This window comes from Bison bison, unplaced genomic scaffold, assembly GCF_000754665.1.
Source record: "Bison bison bison isolate TAMUID 2011002044 unplaced genomic scaffold, Bison_UMD1.0 scf7180017864471, whole genome shotgun sequence".
Classification (NCBI taxonomy): domain Eukaryota; kingdom Metazoa; phylum Chordata; class Mammalia; order Artiodactyla; family Bovidae; genus Bison; species Bison bison.
The window spans coordinates 20267147-20285789 of record NW_011495032.1 but is presented as its reverse complement, the minus strand read 5'-3'; the positions used below and the strand labels follow the sequence as shown (position 1 = coordinate 20285789).

General features: G+C 40.8%; 1 protein-coding gene across 3 annotated transcripts in view; it reads left to right on the top strand.

Moving 5' to 3' along the window:
- Nucleotides 1-7915, top strand: part of RFTN2 (raftlin family member 2) — a 78704-nt gene extending 70789 nt beyond the window's left edge. For all 3 annotated transcript variants that reach the window (XM_010860909.1, XM_010860910.1, XM_010860911.1), the window contains exon 10: nt 6201-7915. In XM_010860909.1, coding sequence (XP_010859211.1) covers nt 6201-6470 — 270 coding nt within the window. In that variant the 3' untranslated portion in view covers nt 6471-7915. The remainder of the gene's footprint in view (nt 1-6200) is intronic.
- The last annotated feature ends 10728 nt before the right edge of the window (nt 7916-18643 follow it).

The window sequence follows — 18643 nt, the reverse complement described above, 5'->3', positions numbered from 1 at the left end:
TTTTTTTTTATGTTTTTGTTTGTTTTTTAATTTTATTTTATTTTTTAACTTTACAATATTGTATTGGTTTTGCCATATATCAAAATGAATCCGCCACAGGTATACATGTGTTCCCCATCCTGAACCCTCCTCCCTCCTCACTTAGGACTATCAAGAATGAGGAGCAATCAGAACTATAAAACACTGCTGGTGGGAATGCCATGTAGTACAACCACTCTGGAAAATTATTTCGCAGCTTTTTATGGGGTTAAACATGCACTGAGATGACCCAGCAATCCCTCTCATGAACATTTGCCCTAGAGAAAGAAAAACTTTTGTTTACACAAAAAGCTACACATAAAAGTTTGAATGTTCTATTCATCATCTCCCAAAACTGGAAACAATCCAAATGTCTCCAACAGATTTATGGATAAACAGCTGTGGTATTTCCATTCAACGAAATACTACTTAGAAATAAAAACATATGTGCCCTTTTTCTTTTTTTGGCCACGCAGAATGTGGGATTTTAGTTCTCCATCCAGGATTAAGTCCTGCGGCCCCTGCAGTGGAAGCCCAGTCTTAACTGAACTGCCAAGGAAGTCCCCACATACACTCTTAATAGCCACAATTACATGGATTAATCTCAAAAATGGGGAAAAAGTGGAAACAGTGGCAGATTTTCTTGGGCTCCAAAATCGCTGTGGATGGTGACTGCAGTCACAAAATTAAAAGACACTTTCTTTTCTTGGAAGAAAAGCTATGACCAACCTAAACATCGCTTTGCTGACAAAGTTCCCTATAGTCAAATCTATGGTTTTTCCAGCGATACTATATGGATGTGAGAGTTGGACCATAAAGAAGGCTAAGTGCCAAAAAATTGATGCTTTTGAACTGTGGTGTTGGGGAAGACTCTTGAGAATCCCCTGGACAGCAAAGAGATCAAGCCAGTTGGTCCTAAAGGAAATCAACCCTGAATATTCACTGGAAGGACTGATGCTAAAGCTAAAGCTCCAATACTTTGGCTTCCTGATGTGAAGAACTGACTCATTGGAAAAGACCCTGATGCTGGGAAAGGTTGAGGGCAGAAGGAGAAGGGAGCGACAGAAGATGAGATGGTTGGATGGCATCACAGACTCAAAGGATATGAGTCTGAGGAAACTCCAGGACATAGTAAAGGACAGTGAAGCCTGGCATGCTGCAGTCCATGGGGTCACAAAGAGTAGGACACGACTCAGTGACTGAACAACTACAGCAATCTCAAAAAGCATGCTGACTAAAGGAAGCCAGTCTCAGGGAGTTCTCTGCTGGTCCAGTGGTTATGACTTGGCACTTTCACTCCCTGGACCTGAGTTGAACCCCTGGTCAAGGAGATAAGATCCTACATGCTGCAGGCTTTAGAACATAGACTCAGTAGTTGTGGCAACACAGGCTTAGTTTCCCTGCTCTATGTGGAATTCTTCTGTACTAGGGATTGAACCCATGGATTCTTAACCACTGGACCACCAGGGAAGTCCAGAAAGAGCTTCATTATCCTGGAGTCAATATAGCAATCCCAGAGAAGGACTCTGATTGGATCTGATTGGGTCATGGGCCTACACTGCAGTAGAGAAGGTGGATAAGAAAACTGGCTGGAAAAGTCATTGTCCACACCTTTTCCTCTCCCAGGCTTGACTGATTTTTACAGCACCAAGCTTGGATGACCTGACCCAGAAACATACTTTGTGAGCAAGCATATTCTGTGGGGTTTCTCTGTGTGATTCAAAGCCTCTGACTCTTCTAACTGGTACTAGAGCTACACTTAGCCTTTCAGTGGCTTTCTAATCCTCCCTCAAGCCTGAAACACACAAAGGGGAGAAATCCTGAATGTCCACTCCATGTTTTTATTGCTATATAAATCATATTTTTTAGGTACTCTTCCACTCTATCCATCATGACACTATACAAGGCATGCAATATCTTATAATTGCTGGTATAATTCTGCTTATGTTTTTAAGACATCATGTATGGAAAGTGAAAGGTAGACTGATAGGGCACCCTAAATGCAACTGCTTTGTCACTGAGTCTCATGTATTTGAAACAGGTAACTCATTTTTAGTAAATGAGGATGATTCTCAAAAGTTGATCAGTTGGGGACTTCCCTGGTGGTACAAAGGTTAAGATTGTGCTTCCAATGTAGGGGGCCCGGGTTCAATTCCTGGTCAGGGAGTTAGATCCCTCATACCACAACTAAGACCCAGCACAGTGAAAAAACCAAAACAAAACTGACTGACTTTATCAATGGTGGCATTAGATCTGCATGCAAATCTTGATAGAATCTCCCCAAATTTATAGTGAAATATCAGAAGAAAGAGAACCCGTATGAATTCTGAGAACCTATAGGAATAAGCCTAGCAATGTAGCATGAAAAATCTCTTTATAACATAGGGAAATACTAAAAATACAGTGAGTGCTAAGTGCAAAAGTGAGCTATACATCTCTTTGTGTGCATATGCAAATACACAGTGTTGTTGCTCAGTCGCTAAGTCATGTCTGACTCTTTGCAACCCCATGGGCTGCAGCATGCCATACTCCTCTATCCTCCACTATCTCCCAAAGTTTGCTCAAATTCATGTTTATTGAGTCAGTGATGCTATCTAACCATCTCATTCTCTACTGCCCTCTTCTCCTGCCTTCATTCCTTCCGAACATCAGTCTTTCCCAAAGAGTCGGCTCTTTGTGTCACGTGGCCAAAGTATCGGAGCTTCAGCATCAGCCTTCCAATGCATATTTGGGGTTGATATCCTTTAGGATTGACTGGTTTGATCTCCTTGCTGTCCAAGGGACTCTCAAGAATCTTCTCCAGCACCAGTTCAAAGGCATCAGTTCTTCAGTAGGCTGCCAGGCTCTTCTGTCCATGGGATTACCCAGGCAAGAATATTGGAGTGGGTTGTCATTTTCCTTCTCCAGGGAATCTTCCCCACCCAGGGATCAAATGTGTCTCCTGCATTGGCAGGCAGATTCTTTACCACTGAGCCACCAGGGAAGCCCATACATACATAGTAAAACATGCCAAATATTAACAGTGGTATCTCTGTGAGATGGGATTGTGGATAGGCTTTGCTTTTTTTCTTTGTTTTTACCAGGTTTTCTACACTAAGCATGTATTATTTTTGTAATTGGAAATCTTTGAGAAACATACAAATCTTTGACCGTAAATCTACTCACATTTTTGCATAGTGAATAATGTAAAAAGAATAAGATAAGACACTCAGGTTCCAGTTCAAAGCCAACTACCCTTTGACCTTGGACAAATACCATCTTGTTTCTGGGTCCCATGTTGGTAGAAGGAGGAATTCGAGTGGATGATCTTCATGGACTGGTCAGGTTTCCGTCTCCTACACTGTAAGTTATAAGAACATTGCAATTTGATTTGTTGGAAAAGCTATTATTTCATGTGGAGTTGTTGTTCAGTCGCTCAGTTGTGTCTGACTCTTTGCCACCCCGTGGACTGCAGCACGCCAGGCTTCCCTGTCCATCACCATCTCCCAGAGCTGCTCAGGCTCAGGTCCATCGAGTCGGTGATGCCATCCAACCATCTCATCCTCTGTCATCCCCTTCTCCCCCTGCCTTCAGTCTTTGCTTGCTTCAGGGTCTTTTTCAATGAGTCAGTTCTTCGAATCAGGAGGCCAAAGTATTGGAGCTTTAGCTTCAGCATCAGTCCTTTCAGGGAATATTCAGAACTGATATCCTTTAGGATTGACGGATTGATCTCCTTGCTGTCCAAGGAACTCTCAAGAGCCTTCTCATGTGGAGTAAGGGAGCCAATATCATTGCTGAAGATGTATTTATTAATAGTCATTTAGTAAAAAAAGAAAAGTGTTTGTTGTGACATTTTTTGTTGTTGTTTTTCAATCACTAAGTTGTTTCTGACTCTTTGTGACCCCATGGACTGCAGCACACCAGGCTTCCCTGTCCTTCAACATCTCTTGGAATTTGCTCAAACTCATGTCCACTGAGTCAGTGATGCTATCCAACTATCTCATCCTCTGTCACTCCTTTCTCCTCCTGTCCTCAGCCTTTCCGAGGATCAGAGTTTTTTCTAATCTTTTTTAGAGTTAGGTATTTAATTATCTTCTAATATTTGAAATTTGTATTTGGTGGTTGCTTACTTATTAATTCTTATCTAAAAGTGAATTACTCTATCTTATTATCCTGACTAATACATAATTTTTATTAAGAAATTTCTCATTGAGCATGTGAGAGTAGGCCTCTATTGGCTGATACACAATAAGGAATTTATTGCAAAATTTACCTTTGGCCCCGGTGCTTATGAAGAAGGAAAGATCCAGACTGCCAAGTGCTCCCAGGCACCCCTCCTTCCCGTCTCATTCAGGCAACAGGAGAGGTCATTCCGGAGTGAGTGTATCCTTTATGCATATGGGAAAGGAGCCAGCAGCCAGGCTTGAGAAAGGAGCAGTACCCATCAGGCCTGCTTGCAGCCAAAAGGCTCTGTCCTCACCCAGCAGCATTCCAACACCAGGGAGAACATGCCATTCTCAACTTCTGTACCTTAAGGGTAAATCTGTCAGGTTCAACTGCTTGTGTTAAACTCGGTACATCTGGTGAGTGAGAATAAAAAAGAAAAAGATTTGAGATCTAATATTTGCACTTGATGAATGCAAATGAAAATGTCCCCACCATCAAGTTATATCTGACTTGAGACATGAGGGTGGGCCTTTATTGAGGCAGGTCCCACGGCAGATTTGTTCCTTTAAACTTGCCCAAGGACTCAGGTAACCAGCCAAGAAAATGATGAGCTGCCAACACACTCCTTTCTAGACAGCACACTGCAGCCTGCATCTCCCTATATAAACAATGCTGTCAGTCACCGTCAACCGTGGTTACATTCCCTAGCATAAAATTCTGTTCAATACAGCTGCTTGTTTGTATTGTGTATTTGCCATGAAAACCAGTAGAAAATACTTTTGTATTTTATACATGGTAGTTCAACAAATCTGTGGTCTAACAAACTTTTGTAAGACTAGCCTAGGAATCTGACTTCTATATTTTTTTCCTAAGGGTTTTTTGATTTATTTTCGTAATTTTACCTCTCACATTTGAGAAAATGTAATCCCAATTCTCAGCTAACATGTACATGAGCTTTAAGAAAATAAACTCTTGATATATGGAAAATACTGGGCTTTAAAATTTTTTTATCTTATGGGCTTCCCTGGTGGCTCAGCTAGTAAAGAGTCTGCCTGCAATGCGGGAGACCTGGGTTTGATCCCTGGGTTGGGAAGATCCCCTGGAGAAGGGAAAGGCTACCCACTCCAGTATTCTGGCCTAGAGAATTCCATGGACTATATAGTGGTCGCAACAAGTCAGACACGACTGAGTGACTTTCACTTTTCACTCTTTTATTATGTATCTTTATTCAGTTTCTGTGCCTAAGTATATGCACATGATCCAATATATGTCATGTTGTCAGTATTAAAGAAACCCCCATAAGAAAATTTCATCAGAAGTCTGAACATGAAAGTTGTCTCCCTGAGCTCTTCTTCTACTGACTTAGATATCTTTGTTTGACTTCGTTTCCTTGACAGGAAAACCATGTCCTTTTATTCTGAACCGCACCAAGGGCGTGGTCAGGCCTCAGTAATATTTCATAGTGAAAATATCTACAGCTTCTCAGACAGCCTGCAGAATGAGCTGGTCCTGTCGCTGAACAATCCTACCATGCCACGCAGAAGCGGTCTGTAGCAGGACAAGGAGAGGGGTCCACCCCACCTGGAAAGGCACCCCTTCTTCCAATATGATCTCTATCTGAATTATCTGTGCAGACTATTCCTATAGAAATGGGGGTGAGGTGGCCTCTAAGGCACTTTTTCTGCTGCTCAGATCCCAGCAAATACCAAGATGAAAAATGGAAGCTTCAAGTATATCTCTATCTGTTTTGTTCCCCAAAGTATGATCTCAACAGGTCTCTCTCCTCAGAGGTGTTGTTGAGGGCCCAGATAGGGCCATACAACCAACCTGACAACAAGGAGAATGGTGGGCCAGGAAGCCACAGACAGTTATTAACAGAGAGGGGAGCATACCTTCACCTGGCCGGAGGGTGGCGCTGAGCTGGTCCTTGAAGAGGAGCAGGATTTGGAAGATAAGCGGGCAGAGAGCTAGAACAGAGGGGCAGGACGACACCCAGCCTTTTACTAACTCCTAGTTGCTAATCTCTTGTGTTTCAGAGGAAAGGCAGTCGGCACGTGAAAGGTGAAGACAGGAGTAAAGTCCCAAGCAGGAGCGTCAGCTTGGACACAGACCTGTTACAGCCTGCAGAGAGCAGAAGCCCACCTGAGGAGTGCCTACTCGCCCCTTCTAGAGAATGCTGGATGAAGAAGAGGCCAGCCCAGCCCAGCAGCTTCTCTGGGTTCAGCAACAGTGACAGCGTCCTGCGGGAACTAGATGATGGACAGTTTGACCAGGAAGACGGAGTAACTCAGGTCACTTGTATGTGAGCAAAGAAGGAAAGCGACAGACGTTCTGTAAATAATTATTAAAGTAATTCCCAAGTTACTTTACTGTATTTCTTTATCTGCATTTATGGGATACTTTGAATCTTTCCAGACTCAGGCTTTCCTCTAATCTACGTAAACTTTGGTTCAACCTCCTAGGCAAGGAAGAGTAACCAACATATTTGTAAATTTAGAAGCATGTTTCACAGTTTTCTCAACTAAAACATGTTTAAACAGATGCCTCACTAGGATATTAGCCGATAATGTACTTCAGTTTCTCATGAATATGCAAAGTATATTTTTCTTACCATTGCTGGTAAGACAACTAACTATCTCAATCAGTATTTTTACCTAATTAGAAAATTCTCAGGAAGTTAGAGTCTTACTTAAGCTGAAAATTTTCTCTTTCCCTATCTCTCTCATGCACATATAAAGGGCTAATTAATAAAATACCTATTTCCTGAATATAACAATTAATCCAAGTTTTGTCTTTAAGTATGGCATGTATAAACAAAGCAAATCCTTATTTGTTAAAATATCCTTTAAAAAATCTTTTTTTTTTTAATGCCTTAAAAAAAGGGTCACCATGTTACCAACATTGTACTGATTCATCAAGCTTAAACTTTCTTGCATCTAATAGTCTAGAAATAGAGTGGAGCCTCATCCCTAAAAATTCCATACGAAAAGAACTTACAATGTCCATGTTTAAAAACCTTAGTAGACAGAATTAATTCTCTTTTTAAAATTGTAAATAGCTGAAAAGGGAAACACCAATTTTAAATGAAAACTGAAGCATTTTACATCTATCTAGATGTAAATTATGCTTTTATTTTGATTGCTAAAGCATGAAAAATGTGGAAACCCAGAATTTTCAGTCCTACAGGAGTAAAGAGGTGCTCACAACATATGTGAAATGTATGGTGACCTATTTGTTCCATCTCTGCTTTTTTTCCTCTGCTAACAGGGGAACCTTTGCCTTGCCAAACCTTTAACAGGTAAAGATTAAAATTTTACAGAATAGAAGAATTTCATTTTATCTATGAAAGACTTTGAAATGTGGGAAACTTCAAATGAATTACAACTGTGCCGTTGATGAGTTCAGCCTATTATATATTTTTATTAGCATTGGTGTTGACATTATAAGATCATTTGAATAACAAAATGTCATTTGTTATTGGGCTATTGTCTTAATGAACATTAATGCTCATAATATGTTTTACACATATGACAGGTATGTATTACATGTTATCAAATATATGGTGTAACTGATCTCCGTGAATTGATGGTAAGATTGATGTGCAATTATTCTGCTTCTACCATGCACAAGCATTACCTTTGTATGTATAAAGGAACATAGAATATTCTGCTCAGTACTATTCTGTGGAAACAGCTACTAATATTGTTTGCAGAAATGTTTTTTTTTTTTACTTTTAGAGAAACTGAGTTCCATATTTAAGAGTTGGTGAATTTTTGGTAGAAATAAATACTGCTGCTGGAGCCCACAAAATGCCATGAGTTATGAAACACAGGTAATAAACTCAAAAAAATGGGACCGTTTTTCCCAAAGGCAGGGTTTACAACAGGCAGAGATTCTGGTATATATTCTGTCAGTATACAGAAGGAATTTGATGTATTAAAGACAGAGATAGAAATTTATATTGGCTAAAGAAAAACTCAGAAATCTTGCTTTTAATTTTTTAAAATTTGCATAAGAATGCTTTCTTTTCACAGTTTGTTTTTAATCTGTTCTTATTTTTTTTTAAATATTAGAATAGTCTTAGTAGTTGTACCCTGAAAGCCTATAAGCATTTACTCCAGTATTCACCCATAAGTTATGTGACAAATTTGTATGATAGTGAATAAATAATTACCAGGTGGTTCTAGAGCATTATAAGTAAGTAACTCTATCTTTTAAAAAACAAAAAGTAACAAAACTTGGACTGTATATGCCTAAGGAGTTACGTGTGACTAACCTTATAGTTATCAGCCAGTTGCACAGTCAGTTCTTTTCATAATGCTATGTAATTCCTTAGGGGCTCTGGCATGTGATTTTTTTTTTTTAATACTTGTAAGTTATAATGATTGGAGAAGGCAATGGCACCCCACTTCAGTACTCTTGCCTGGAAAATCCCATGGATGGAGGAGCCTGGTAGGCTGCAGTCCATGGGGTCACTAAGAGTCGGACACAACTGAGCGACTTCACTTTCACTTTTCACTTTCATGCATTGGAGAAGGAAATGGCAACCCACTCCAGTGTTCTTGCCTTGAGAATCCCAGGGACCGGGGAGCCTGGTGGGCTGCCGTCTATGGGGTCGCACAGAGTCGGACACGACTGAAGCGACTTAGCATAAGTTATAATGATGAGAAAGTATGGAGATCATATATGTTGGTGGGAGGTTTTGCCACCCCCCTTTGGTACAGCGTATGTGCACTTCTGTCTAAGGTTTCCATAGCCACCTGCTAGTTCCATCCCATTTGGGTTGAATATCCCCCTGTTATTTCCATGGACAGCATTTAACACCTAATCACCAGAGAAATAGCCACTGAGCTAAGCAGCAGCTCTATCAATGTCACTTAAAGACAACAGAAACATCACTCTCTTTAAGAGACTCAGGGCTTTCAGGGGCCTTCAGACACCCATAGAAGCAGGAGGCAAGCTATGGTAAGTCCATATCACAACTATCTCCAAATTGTTTATTTTACCAGGACCAGGTGTTTATGTATTTGACTATAAATGTACCAGATGCATTTGCATTTCTTTCGTACTGCAAGAGCTCAGGAGCTGTCTCCTTCCTAGCCTTTCCTCACTACCTGGACATCTCACTACCATTCCTCTGGGCTGGAAGTATCACGGCTCTTTCAGCATTATGATTAAGAAGGGTTTCCTCCTCTCAACTTCTAGGGCCGCAGCAATTCCCTGTGTGGGATGACTAAATTTCAAGTGAGCACTGAAATGGTGTAGGTGTTAACAGCGGGGAGAGTCTCTAACCAAGAATGTTAAATCTAAATACACTGGTGGATATGTAGGAAAACAAGCTAAATGCAAACCATCAGAACCATATCTATTTAAATAGTATTAATTGTGGCAATTTATCATACCTCTAGAGTGAATTTTCGGAGAAGGCAATGGTACCGCACTCCAGTACTCTTGCCTGGAAAATCCCATGGATGGAGGAGCCAGGTAGGCTGCAGTCCATGGGGTTGCGAAGAGTCGGACACAACTGAGCGACTTCCTTTTCACTTTTCACTTTCATGCATTGGAGAAGGAAATGGCAACCCACTCCAGTGTTCTTGGCTGGAGAATCCCAGGGACGGGGGAGCCTGGTGGGCTGCCGTCTATGGGGTCGCATAGAGTCGGACACGACTGAAGTGACTTAGCAGACTGAATTTTACTTGTGCAAGAGCCCAAAGTTTATAAAGCCAGTTCTGACATGATTAGACATAAAACAAATATAAGACGACCAGTGGTGAACTTCTTGGTTTTATTTTTGGCTCATATATCTCAGACTTGGAAGCTGAAGAAACCAGCAATCTAGAAATGCTAATGTCACAGACCAAAAAACCCTAAAACAGCTGGGGGAAGTAGAAGATTTGCCTACATGGAAAGAAACTTTGAATTTTTTTCATTTCTTTCAAAGGAAGTTTGACCCTCCAAGTTTCAATCACGCACTCACTGTGCCCTCCCCGTTAATCACTGCTGTGCCTGGCCAGCGGGAGACCTGGCTCTGGGCAGGGCAGCCAAGAACCACCTACACGGACATCTGGGAAATTTGAAGTCCAGGCTTTCTAGTTTATGTGCTGCCGAAGCGAGCACAGTCCAGGCTTTCTAATGTAAGAATTTCTTAGGTTGGTTACGAAAAAAAGAAAAGAAACAATTCAACTCCTTTGTGTCATAAAGGGGATACTAATCCTCAGGGAAAGAATTGTTTTCAACACCTCAAAGTTTCAAAAGTAGAACCACTCCCGGCACTGTAATAGATGTGGGTTAGGCAGCATGTGTGGGGTTGGAGTGGCTTAACCAAATAAGGTTTTGCTTTTCTGTGTAACAAGACCAGAAATCAGCAGACCTGGGCTTGAGTACCATCTTCCTTGGTGTCCCAGGCTCCTCCTGACTTTCCATCCCACCATCCCTGGGGCATGGTCTCCTTCCTCAACACTATTTCTTGGTTATGAGCACCCTGCCTAACACAATCCTATAAGAAAGAAGTCTTCCAGGATAGGTAGCAGCAATGCTCAGAAACATATGAGGTAGGATATCAAACGAAGAAATCTGAGCTTTGGAGCCAGGACGGAGTTTAGACCCTGGCCCTGCTTGCTTGTTCCTGTGGACACTGAACTGCTACTTTGAAGTTCAGTTTAAGAAAAAAGTGTTAGTCAGGAAGTCATGTGACCTCATGGACTATAGCCCACCAGGCTCCTCTGTCCATTGAATTCTCCAGGCAAGAATACTGGAGTGGGTTGCCATTCTCTTCTCCAGGGGATCTCCCCAACCTAGGGATCAAACCCAGATCTCCTGCATTGCAGACAGATTCTTTACCATTTGAGCACCAGGGAAGCTCTGAGGTTCAGTTTACTCCTGGTAAAATGGGGATGGTAACAAATGAATTTAATTGTATGAGGATTTAGTGCAATGGTGTGGAAAATGTACCACAGTTCCTGACACCTGGTTAGGTGCTCAATAAGTTGAAACCATCCCTCCCCCCCCCCCCCAAAGGTCTAATTTTAAGTTTGCAAAGTTCTGTTTGGTGTGGTGAACAACCTTACACCTGGGGAAACTCCAGAATAAATAAATATAAAGCATCCTTTTTAAAAATTTACTTTTAATTGGAGGATAACTGCTTTACAATATTATGCTGACTTCTGCCATACAACTATGTGAATTAGCCATAAGTATACATATGTTCCCTCCCTGTTGAACCTCCCCCAAACCCCCCACCCCATATGAATACAACAGCTAAACATTTAAATGTATTTCTGTGTGGTAAATAAAAAGATTCATCACGATTTTGCCAAGTAAATTAGGTAGCTCACAGGGTCTCCAGAAGGGCCAGAGACCCAAGACCAGATGCTGAGCAGCCAAGAACAAATTGTGTCTTCAGAAGACCACACTACTGTCACTACAGGCACATACGATGTTCCAGATAAAACGTGGAGGAGGGAGGATATGTTTTAAGAATGCTTTTTAGTTTTTGGCATTCAGACTCTCATCAGGATGAAACCCTCCTCTTGGAACAGATTTCCTGTGAGAAGATGCAGGTATGCTCTCAATAGGCTAGCAGAGAAAAAAAGATTGTGGATAAATAACAATAGAAATAATTAGGTAATTACAGTTGATGGAAATACTGATGGGAAGCAAAGTTTGCTAGGAGAGCATATGACAGACAAACCTAATATATTCAAGGTCAGGGAAGACTTCCCTGAGCAAATAGTTGATAAGCAATAATATTCTAATAATAGATCGTTTGTGTTATCAAATTATAAGCAGATCATTTTAAAAACAAGGACCTATGAACTTTTCAGGGGTCCCCCAAAACATTTGAAACCTGTTAAAAAATATATTGGCCCTAAACTATGAAAACTGCAAAACTGCAATATTTAAACAGCTGTAAGACATAATATATATCAAACCATTATTTCCTTTCTTATTCATAAAAATGTTTTTAACTTTGAACACAATTTGTAGATTAGCTTTTCTCAATTCCAAGGTATATGAGATTACCAATGAGAAACCACAGCCAATTGTAAAAAGTAACCAATCTTTTTTTTTTATATTGATTTATCTATTTATTTTTGGCTGAGCTGGATCTTCGTTGCTGTGCTCAGGTTTTCTCTAGTTGCAGTGTGAAGGCTTCTCATTGCAATGACTTCTCCTGTTGTGGAGCGCAGGCTCTAGGCTCTCGGGCTTCAGTAGTTGTGGCACACAGCATCAGTAGTTGCAGCTCGAAGACTCTAGAGCATGGCCTCAGTGGCATATGGGCTTAGCTACCCTGTAACACGTAGGATCTTTGGACCAGGGATCGAAACTGTGGCCCATACACTGGCAGTTGGATTCTTAAGAACTGCACCACCAGGGAAGACCTGAGATAAATTTTTAAAATCAATTACAAAAAGCTGCTTAAATTTTTATTTTTAATATAAAAATTATATTTAATATGAAATGGGGATACATTTTAATATATTTGGTGTTATGTGAGGTGGACTCTGGTGCCTACAAAGATCTCAAATTGCAGAGTCAGACACGACTCAGTGACTAAGCACACAAGGTCTTCAGAAGCTCGGGGCAAAGCATCTCAGGAGGATGTAGTAAATGGTAATCTACAGAAAATGGTCTCAAGTTCAACTTTTTCAGTCAGAGACTTAAATGAAGCAAGCATGTGTGCCTGGGAGGCATAAAGAAGTAGATAACATGCAAGAAATAAAAAGAACCAGTGTTGGAGTAAACATTAAGTCTATGGCATGGGCTTCTCAAGGCAAGAATACTGAAGTGGTTTGCCATTCTCTTCTCCAGTGGACCACGTTTTGTCAGAACTCTCCACCATGACCTGTCTGTCTTGGGTGGCCCTACGTGGCATGGCTCATAGTTTCAATGAGTTTGACAAGGCTGTGATCCATGTGATCAGATTGGTTAGTTTTCTGTGATTGTGGTTTTCATTCTGTCTGCCCTCTGATGGAGAAGGATAAGAGATTCATGGAAGCTTCCTGATGGGAGAGACTGACTGAGGGGGAAACTGGGTCTTGTTCTGATGGGCGGGGCCATGCTCAGTAAATCTTTAATCCAATTTTCTGTTGATGGAGAGGGCTGTGTTCCCTCCCTATTGTTTGACCTGAGGCCAAACTATGGTGGAGGTAATGAAGATAATGGCGACCTCCTTTGAAAGGTCCCATGCAGTCACTGCTGTACTCAGTGCCCCCGACCCTGCAGCAGGCCACTGCCAACACACACCTCCACCAGAGGCTCCTGGACACTCACAGGCAATTCTGGGTCAGTCTCTTGTGGGGTCACTGCCCCTTTCTCCCAGGTCCTGGTGCACACAAGCTTTTGTTTGTGCCCTCCAAAAGTCTGTTTCCCCAGTCCTGTGTAAGTTCTGGCATCTCTATGGTGGGGTTAATGGTGACCTCCTCCAAGAGGGCTTATGCCACATCCAGGTCTACTGCACCCAGAGCCCCTGCCCCCGCAGCAGTTCACTGCTGACCTCTACCTCCGCAGGAGACACTCAAACACAGTTCTGGCCTAATCTCGGTGGGGTCTCTGGGTTCTGGTGCACACAAGCCCTTCTGGCAAGTATGGGGTTTGATTCTAAATGCAATTTCACCCCTCCTACCATCTTGCTGGGGCTTCTTTGCCCTTGGACGTGGGTATCTTTTTTTGGTGGGATCCAACATTCTGCCAATGGTTGTTCAGCAACACGTTGTAATTTTGGAGTCCTCTTAGAAGCTGAGCACACATCCTTCTACTCCAACAGAGGATGAGATGGTTGGATGGCATCACCTACTCTATGGACATGAGTTTGAGTAAGCTCTGGGAGCTGGTGATCGTCAGGGAAGACTGGCGTGCTGCAGTCCATGCGATCACAGAGTCAGACAACTGAGCAACTGAACTGAGCAACTGAACTGAACTGATAGCATGGAGAACTTTTTAAGATTAACAGAGTGAATTCAAGAGGACTGCTATGGTAGACTGAATAAAGGCTCCCTAAGATGATTACATTGGGCTTCCCCGGTGGATCAGATGGTAAAGAATCTGCCTGCAATTCAAGAGACCTAGGTTTGTTCCCTGGGCTGGGAAGATCCCCTGCAGAAGGGAATGGCTACCCATTCCAGTATTCTTGCCTGGAGAATTCCATGGGCAGAGGAACCTGGTGGGCTACAGTCCATGGGGTCTCAAAGAGTCGGACATGACTAAGCAACTAATACTTTCACACTTGTTTCGAGACGATAACATTATATGGCAAAAGGGGCTTTGCAAATATGATTATCTTGAGATGGGAAAATTAGCCTGGAATATCCAGGTGAGCATGATGATGCAATTACAAGTCTCCTTGGAGAGGTGGAGAGAAATGGCACCACAGAGGGAAGACAATGAAATGATGTAGAGACGGGAATGATGGGGCCACAAGCCAAATAATGCCAGCAGCCACCAGCAGCTAAAAGAGGAAAAGAACAGATTTCCCCTGGAGCCTCCAGAAAGAAATGGGGACTTTAATTTTAGCCCAGTAAAACTTTTGAGCTCCTGATCTCAAGAATTGTAAGAGAATAATAAATTTGTATTCTTAAAGCCACTAAGTCTTTGGTAATTTACTACAGCAGACACTGAAAACTAATATAACCACTAACATGGTTCTCAACCATCAGAATCCAAGATCTGCACTTGTTTTGTAAAATGTTTAAAAATCTAAAAGCACCAAACATTTTTAAAAGTGGTTTAAATATTAATTCAAATCAAGGCAAGAACAGTTTCTGTCTATAAATATACACGTGGTTTTAAAATAAAATCACACTTTCTAGGGGAGTTAAATAAAATTTACCCTCGAAAAAAGATTCTATTGAATTTCTGAAATTGGGTCAAGCGGCTATGTCATTGCTAGTGCAATAATGACTATACCCAGTGTTTCTTCATCTCGGAGATTGCCTTGTTCCTTTGACTCCCCTCAATCTGTCTCTGAGGAAAGTAGGGGAAATAGCACAAAATCCTATCATTCCTGCTTCATATAAGTCTTGATTTTTTTTTTTAACTCTTGATTTTTATAACAAGATATTTTAAATGTTTTGTTTTTTAAAAGAAATTAACATTTTCTTTCATTCACGAATAACTAAGGAAAACCAAAAATACTAAAATTAGCAAATGTTTATAAAGATGTAGAAAATTATTTTACATAAAGTATCATGTTAAATGAGAATGTTCCTTTGACACTGTTATACAAAGTCAGAGAAAATCCTATTATCTGTGACAAACTACAATTTTTAAGTGAGTAAGACTTTCATGCTGCTGCTGTGTCGCTTCAGTCATGTCCGACTCTGTGCGACCCCATGGACTGCAGCCCACCAGGCTTCTCCGTCCATGGGATTCTCCAAGCAAGAACACTGGAGTGGGTTGCCATTTCCTCCTCCAATGCATGAAAGTGGAAAGTGAAAGTGAAGCTGCTCAGTCGTGTCCGACTCTTTAGACTGCAGCCTACCAGGCTCCTCCAGACTTTCATGAAGTCCATTCAAAACAAAGTGGTAAAGGACTAACTGACCTTGCAGTGCAATGGATAGGAATCTGCCTGCCAGTGCAGGGCGCACAGGTTCCAACCCTGGTCTGGGAAGATTCCACATGCTGTAGAGCAACTGAGTCCATGTGCCACAACTACTGAGCCTACGTGCTGCATACTGAAGCCCACATGCCCGAGGGCTGCACACTGCGACTACTGATCCAGAGTGCTGCGACTACTGAAGTCCAACTGCCTAGAGCCTGTGCTCTGCAACGGGAAGCTACCACAAGAAGCCCAAGCACCTCCATGAAAAGTAGCCCCCACCCACTGCAACTAGAGAAAGCCCATGCACAGCAACAATGACCCAGTGCAACCAAAAATAAATTTTAAAAAAATTTAAGGTAAATACACCATTTATGGAATTATAAACTGTTTTTACCAAGGTTTATAGCTGAAGTCCAAATCAGGATAAAATGATTTCATTTTAAAATGAGTATTTTACTAATTTTGAATGCTGATGCTGTAATTAATCATAGAAACACTGACACAACACAACTGACATACTGTCTTCATGGATAGAAGTTCAGGATGTCAGCTGTTATTTCTTTTTTGGAAATTTGTTTTTATGAAAATTTAGTATTCTCTTTGCTTAATTAGATTCTCACACTTCATATGAAGCTCTGTGTACTATAAAAAGAAATGTAAACAGAAGAAAAAATCAAATAAAGTACTATAATTGATTTTTAGCCCACAGAAAATATCCGTGTATCCCCAAATATTAAAAGGCTTCTAATTAAATCTTTTAGATGAGTAATCTAACCATTTAGTGAATTTACTTGAAGTTATCTGGTTTTATAGGGTGCCCTACACTAACAATGCCTGTTTTTTCAGAAAATGCATTTGGATGTTTTGACAACCTCAAATAAATTGCTAAATGTGTTGTACTAATACATATCCATAGTGTCTGCTTAGTTAACAATCAGCTGTATTCAAAAAATGAGAATCTTTCATGCCTAGCATGAAGAACCACACCAAGAAACCTTTGTACATTCAAGAAGTATTTAAAAATAAAAGTATATAAAACGTAGCATTTAACTGTACAATAAAATAGGAAACCTTTGGGCAAAAATAGAGCAAAGTACCCAGGGAAAAATTAATTAGTTCTATTACAATGATTTTGACATCACTAAACATGTTTGAGACCTTAACATTTCTTGCTAATAATGCAATTAATCACAGATTTAAAATTTTATTCTGATATTAAAAATATTAACTCGTTAAAAATTTAGGGAATCCCCTGGTGGTCCAGTGGTTGGGACTCCATGCTTTCACTGCCGAGGACCTAGGTTCAGGCCATGTGACACAACCAAACACAAAAATTCATTCTAAATTTAATTGAGAAACTCTTCTAGAAATGCAAATTTAATACCTCAAGTCAGAGAGAAGAAAATGGACACACACAAAAGAACTGTAATACTTATGGGAACATAAATTATTAAAAATTAGGTACTTTCTTAGATATGATATGAGAAAAATGATGAGTTGACTATATGGTCAAAATAATTTCATGAAAAGAAAAATTTAATTTTTGGATCTATATTGTATAATTCAAACAGTAAGTGGAGCCTAACTTCTTTATTACACAGAACTGTAGTTTTCTACTCCCCTCCTCTTAGAACAATTACTTTATAAATCAATGGTTTGCTGGGCTCATCAGTTTTTTTAGTACCACCTAAGTACAGCTGCAAGGAGATCCAACCAGTCCATCCTAAAGGAGATCAGCCCTGGGTGTTCTTTGGAAGGACTGATGCTAAAGCTGAAACTCCAATACTTTGGCCACCTCATGCGAAGAGTTGACTCATTGGAAAAGACTCAGATGCTGGGAGGGATTGAGGGCAGCAGGAGAAGGGGACGACAGAGGATGAGATGGCTGGATGGCATCACCGACTCGATGGACATGAGTTTGAGTGAACTCCGGGGGATGGTGATGGACAGGGAGGTCTGGTGTGCTGCAATTCATGGGGTCGCAAAGAGTCGGACATGACTGAGCTACTGAACTAAACTGAAGTACGTACATGGACTTCCCTGGTGGCTCAGACAGTAAAGAATCCACCTACAATGCAGGAGACCTCAGTTTGATCCCCGGGTTGGGAAGATCCCCTGGAGGAGAGCATGGCAACCCACTCCAGTCTTCCTGCCTGGAGAAACCCCATGGACAGAAGAGCCTGGTGGGCCAGAGTTCATGGGGTCGCATAGAGTTGGACATGACTGAGCGACTAACACAGCATAACACAGCACATATACATTTATATTTTCAAAATTCTGTGAATAAAATTTTCAAAATTCTGTGAATTTTTTTAAGGAAAATCAGTAATTGTTTCACTTCTGTCTTACCTGATTCAGTGACTCAACTTTACAGTGCAAGAATATGAATGTCAATATGAATACAAAAGCAACACTACAAACTGATGTTTTCTTTGGGGTATTTTTTTTTTTATGATCAATTCCAAACACATAGTACAGGGAAGATGGAATGAGTAAGAAAAAAAAATTTTATTTCCCCATTAACACCAAGTCATATTATTCAAAATGTGTTTCAGAATACTTAGCCAGATCACCAAATCCCAGCCACTGCCTTAGTTCAAATGTCCACTAATAGTCAAGCAACAGAAATCCACTGAGACTTTTATACAGAGAGAAGAGCTACATTGCTATATATAATTTATTAACTTGGTTTAGTTTCTCGATATTTAGCAAGTTTGCATAAAAATGACTATTCCCATTGGTTCATAGTTACATTAATATAAATGCATAATTTCAAAGCCAATATTCCTTTCACTGTGAATATAAAACTTCTTAAAGAGAGTGTGGATTGGGACAAAATAATGACTGGCTGCTGGGATAGCACTGTTCAAAGCCAAATATACTGGCAGGATCAGAAAGCATAAATATATATACAAACTCTCAGGATGCTACTGTTTTCCA